General features: G+C 49.8%; 1 protein-coding gene across 1 annotated transcript in view; it reads left to right on the top strand.

Annotated features, from left to right (window-relative positions):
- LOC108571998 (transcriptional coactivator YAP1) overlaps nt 1-5,641 on the top strand; it is an 11,153-nt gene that overhangs the window by 1,095 nt on the left and 4,417 nt on the right. Inside the window, exon 2 of the mRNA XM_017934177.1 lies at nt 1-217. This exon is cut by the window's left edge and continues 23 nt beyond it. Within this exon, the coding sequence (XP_017789666.1) occupies nt 1-217 (217 nt within the window). The remainder of the gene's footprint in view (nt 218-5,641) is intronic.

The raw sequence follows: 5,641 nt of genomic DNA, 5'->3' as shown, positions 1-5,641 counted from the left end.
TCGCTCATCCTCGCGCCCACAGCAGCCCGGCTTCGCTTCAACAAACGTACGCCTCGGCCCAGCAGGCGCCTCAGCACGCGCCCCAGCCGCACGCGCGTCACCACCATCACCAGAAGCAACGCAGCTACGACGTCATCAGTACGGTCGACGACCTGGGTCCCCTGCCGCATGGATGGGAACAGGCGCGCACCCCCGAGGGACAGATCTACTTCCTCAAGTGAGTCTTCTCTCTTCTCTTATTCTATTCTAGTTGTACGCATTTTCTTTTAACCCCCCTCCTCTTCTATCTCTCTGTCCCTTTACCGCTAATGCTTTATCCCGATTTCAAGCCGATAACCAAACTACACCGACTACTTGGAATCATTCGATGTCCACGGAATCGTTCACGACCCCAACAGTTAGGATGAACGGAATCCTCGTCCACGAACGCTCTTAAGGTTTCCTCGATAAACGCAAGTTTCACGTTCGCCGATCCTCTTAAGGCATTATCCGAACGAGAAGATAGGAAAGGAAGACACACCTAGCTCAACACGGACCTCACATTTTCTCAAAACATCGAAACCTACCTTTGCAGTAATTACCTTTGCAACCCCTCTTATTCGTCGCTATTAACCGTATCTCCTAATGGACGGATCCTACTGCGACGTGCTGCTATCCGAAAACCCGATCGTTCCCTTAGATCAACCTCAGATCGGAGCAATCCACGCCGTTGCGTGACGTCTGCTCAACATTTTCGCCGTGTCGAGGTCCCACATACCTCAAGGCCGTTACTGTCTTTATCGCCACCTCGACTTACTCATCGTTGTTTCTTCGTTCCTCCTTTTCTCTCCCCCCCCCCCCCCCCCCCCCTTTGGTCCCCGCCATTCCGTTCTCTCTCATCTTTCTCCTCTGGTCTTGCTTTCCTCGTCGATCCCGTGCCGCCTACCCGATACCTCTCCGCACACAGTCCCTTCCCCCTTTCCTCTTCCATCTCGCTCGTTTAACCTGATCCACCTGCGCCGTGACTAGGATTCCCACGTGTCACCTGTCGTGGGAAACGCTCCCCGTGTGCTTTGTCACCTCCTTCCACCCACCTGTCTTTCGCCGGCTCGCACGTCTCTCTCTCTCATTTCTTATCTTTGACAATTTTTCAAATAGTACAGTACATCGCCTTGGAGAATATTGTTTTCTGTTCAGTCACGATGACCGACATCTTTCGTCTCTCTCTGATGAGTTCACGTGTTTTCTTGATCGATCGACCGCGTTACACTTTCCTCCTCGTTTGCTTTGATGTCTGATTACGATTTCGTTGATCGAACGGCTGATGTCACGTCGAGATATATACCCAGGCGATAATCGATAACGCTTCCTTCCCGCCCGATAACGGTGATATATCTTACAGAAGGCGGCGGGGGTATATTCTCGTCTCGTTCATTCAGTTACATACCTGTGCTTTTGTAAATATTCATCGTCTCGCCTCTCTTCAACGCGCTCGTCTGAAAGCCGATTCAAGGAGGGCTTTCATTCGCGTTCCCCGTTCACCGGGCATTGTTCTTCCTTTCGTTTCCAAGTATTTCTATCTTCTCCTCTCTCTCTCTTCCTTTTCCTTTTCTTATTTGCCAACCGCCAGAGGAACGTTCGCTCGCAGAGAAGATGGAAAAAACTTGAGAATTTCTCCTGTCGCCCTTCTCGTGCGTGCGTGCGTGCGTGCGTGCGTGCGTGCGTCTTCTTTCACAGAGACTTACCTGAGTTTACCATTCGAAACGAACCCCGTCTATTTCTGTTTCACCTGCGAATCCTACCGGCCGCTAAAAATCGTGAGAACGGACCACAAGGCAGGTCGGTTTTTCGGAATACCAGGAACTACGTTTCGGAGAATCCCCTTCGATTTTTCTACTCTCGAAGAATAATAATCTTCGGTTTGAATTTTACACCTTGAAATTGAACGAAGTGCGAAGAAGAAAAAGAAGGATAGATAGGAAAGCGGTATCAAGGGGAATTTCTTCGAGGGAAATCGTTTCCGTTTACGTTGCACAGTGCTCACTCTTGGACGTTTCGCGATTCCACCCGTGTGAAACTCGAATGGACGTCGCGCGGCGACGAGCTCCGCTTCAGATAGCATCGTGAAAGTCGTAAAACTCGTCGATAGGTATCGAACAATTCCAAGATAATGCATCCTTGACGTTTCTTTTACGAGCACATGCAACTCTCGTTAATCGTTATTTAATCGCGCACCTTAATTATTCCTCTCTCTCTCTCTCTCTGTGCGCGAAGAAAATGTTACGTAAAGGCGTAATTAGACGATCTATCCGTCGATCTCCAGCTAGCGTTTTCTATGTACAGGTTCGGCAGTTCTGCAAGTGCTTTTCTATCCACGACCACCGATAATCCTTCATTTATATTTTTCTCATCCACGACAGAGAGAACCAAAGTGTGTTGTACATTTCCATTCTAGGGATATATTCTGTAACGCCTAATTCATTTGCAATGCAGGAAGCGGAATGAAAAGGCGAAGGAAAGAAAGGAGCGGCTGTTGGAATAATTACATTTGCCTGTACATTGGCCAGTAGCCACCCAGTATCTACCAGCTTATCGAGCCTCAGGTTCTCCAATCGAAGTTTATAGCCGTTTCAGACCTCGTGTGTGATCCGACGTAAATATCGTTTAATCGTTATAGGTAGTGTATACACAACGAGTCACAGTGACGGCGGCGGCGGCGGCGGCGTGAATTTATCGTGGTGGCGATGTAGAAGGAGAGGAAAAAGGCATTCTCTCGATAGACGTAACGCGCGCGCTCGCTGCACGCGGAGAGTTCCTCCGGTAATGCCCGATGGTAAAAGAAGTGCAGCCAACCGCGAGGCGCACGGTTGTTGTATTATGCAGTAATGACTGCCGTGACGGCACCGCGTCTTCTCTCTTATTCCTCTTCCCGGCCGTTCGTCCAATTACCTCTCGGGCCGCCGTCTCTCTCGCCCGAGCTTTTGGATCTTATCCAGAAGCGGGACTTATTAGAATCTAATTTGCGTAATTGAAACGTGATTCGAGCCGCGAACAAACTGACTCTTCGAAATCCTTCTAGGAAGTGTCGCCTCGCCTCGCCTCGCCTCGACCCTTTTTACTCTTCCGTTTTCCACGCAGTCCGCCAGCCAGGCAGGTGTATTCTATATTCTGCGCTTGGAAATTAACGAGAAACTGTGAAAGACAAAAGATGACCGGCTGGCAGAACGACAGGCCGGTTAAACGTTGCCATCTCGTTACACCACCGTAGGATCAAATCACGTCGAGGGAAGCTTATCAATGTCCGTGGAAGGCTTTAACCCTTTGTCTCGTTCTTTCACTCTTCGCTCGAACACAGCGTTAGATTCTTCTTCTTTGTAACAGACGGTCATCGAATAAAAAAAGGGAAAGATTCTCTGGAAATTTTTTCAACGAAAACCTCTAATGTGAACTCTGCTACGTCCAGTCAAAGGTTTAAAGTCATTCCGTCTTTTTTCCTCGAATTTTTCGTTTGCAGTGGTTGGCGCGCTACCTCGCCGTATAATGTTATACGTCGGTCCCGTTAGCTAGGTTCGCGTATTACATACCAGCGAGGAGGAGGTGGTGGAGGAGGAGGTGGTAGAGGAGGGGGAGGAGGTGGCGGAGGAGAAGGAGGAGCAGGAGGGCAACAGAGTGTTCCGTCGAAACGAAACGACTCTCCGCGGACGGGATTTTTCTTTTCTTTTTTTTTTATTCTTCGCGTTTCATCGCGGCTGGACGTAAACAGCCAGCTACGTACGGCCGTTCTCTCTCCTCTGTTAGGCGAGAGACAGCCCAGCCAACCTCTTATCGTGTGTACGAGCGTGCTCGCGCGCCTCCTATATGGATGTGTCGATGCCTCGTTTCGAACGAAAGCCTGCCTCTTGGCAGCCCGAGGAAACACGTTTCGTTCGCCAGGTGAACACACGGGAGACGCAAGACGAGCAGGCATCCAAGGTTTTCCATCAACTGTATCATTTGACGAAACATTAGTCACGAGCAGAGTCACATTTTATACGTGGAATTGGCGCGCACCTCGCCGCTCCTACGGACAGACGTATACTCGTTTATCGAGCTTGTTTCGCCAACGGTGGCGGCAATTTTTCGCCGGTCGAATCGTCGATTTCCGGGAAAATCGGAACGATTCTATAGATAACGGAGCTTAAAATAGGCTTCGATTGGCCCGTGTAATTCTCGCGAGCGAGTGAGAGAGAGAGAGAGTGGGGAGAATTTGAAGAATTGCGCGGAAATATTTTCTATTCCAGAGAAAGATATTTTTCTTTCCAAGGAATCGGAACGGTTGCACGGAGAGCGTGATCGTTAATGGCAATTGATCCGCGGCTACTTCCTCGTGGCAGCCGCGAATCTCCCTCGATAACAGCCGCAACATTCGAGTACAGTCCGCGAGACGGCAGCGATTCGATAGCTCCCGGCCGGTGTTTGCTCGTAAATTCATTTCGAGGACGTTTAGTATGCATTTTCGAATGCAGTGAAAGTTGCGCGCGCTCGCACGCGTGCGACATCGGCATCCTGTTGTGTTCAGGGTCAGTTCGACAACGCGGACACGCGTTTTTTCCCTTCCTCTGATGTTTCACCTCGTCGTCTAGCTTCTCTCAGTCTTTCGTTAGAAACTTTCCAATCCGAACGACGAATAGCAGCAACATTTCTAATTATTTCTCGGGAGTGCAAAGGGTGGAACTTAAGGTTTCCACGTTGTCGAGTTTACCGCCTCGTCTCTCGAAAGAGACGTTCCTCTCGATAAGCGGAAAGGTGGTGCGTGATAAATAACATTCGTGACGCGAGAAGGAGCAAAAAAACGCGAGATAAAGCAGCAGACTTTATTTTACGCGTACGTCACGTTCGATCTATTTGTATTTTACAATGTGCCCTGTGCGTGTGTTGCTCGATGGCCACACTGCATTCGACACACTTGCATACACACGGATAGGAAGGAGGCAGGGAGAGTAGGCCGTGCTCTTTCCCGCTCAACCATTATAATACGCGTTGTTCGCGTAAGCGTCTGAGAGAGGATCGACGCGGTTTTTACTCGGCCACAGCAGAGGCTAAAGACCCCGACACACCTGTAGACCGAGAGTGTTGGGCGCGAATGCCAGATAGGAGGACAAATCTCCGGGAATACCTCGAATGTATCGAAAGTTCAAGGCAGCGCGAGTGTCCTCGGGGCTTCCTTCGGCTTCGCGATTAACGACCACCGTTCCTCCACGTTTTCTACTTTGCTATGGGCGTGGAATGAATATCTGTCTCTGTGCGCTGGCAAACGAATGTCAACGAATTCACGGTGTTCGGACCGAGTCCAAACTGCCTTATCACTTCTGATACATACTTGCAAGTTGTGCAAGATAGGTGGCCGATTAAATCTAAACCTACGGCAACTAACGGGTAACCCACTTTCTTCCTTGCTCGTATATTAGTGCCACCAGTATTTTCCGCGATATTCTAATTCGTCCACGAACCTTGTTTTCGTATTTCTCTACGTGTTTACACGTATCCAGCGTGCTGCATCGTGGCCGGCGACGCCTCGCGCCGCGCATTTCGCCTACAAAATTTACACGGTCACGAAACGAAGATTCTCAATTGATACGCCGCGTGTCGTGTCGCGTCTCGACGCGTTGCTCCGTTCATTCAA

This window comes from Habropoda laboriosa, unplaced genomic scaffold (assembly GCF_001263275.1).
Source record: "Habropoda laboriosa isolate 0110345459 unplaced genomic scaffold, ASM126327v1 scaffold34, whole genome shotgun sequence".
Taxonomy (NCBI): Eukaryota; Metazoa; Arthropoda; class Insecta; order Hymenoptera; family Apidae; genus Habropoda; species Habropoda laboriosa.
Note: the sequence above shows the minus strand (reverse complement) of the source record. Positions and strands in the feature narration are given on the sequence as shown.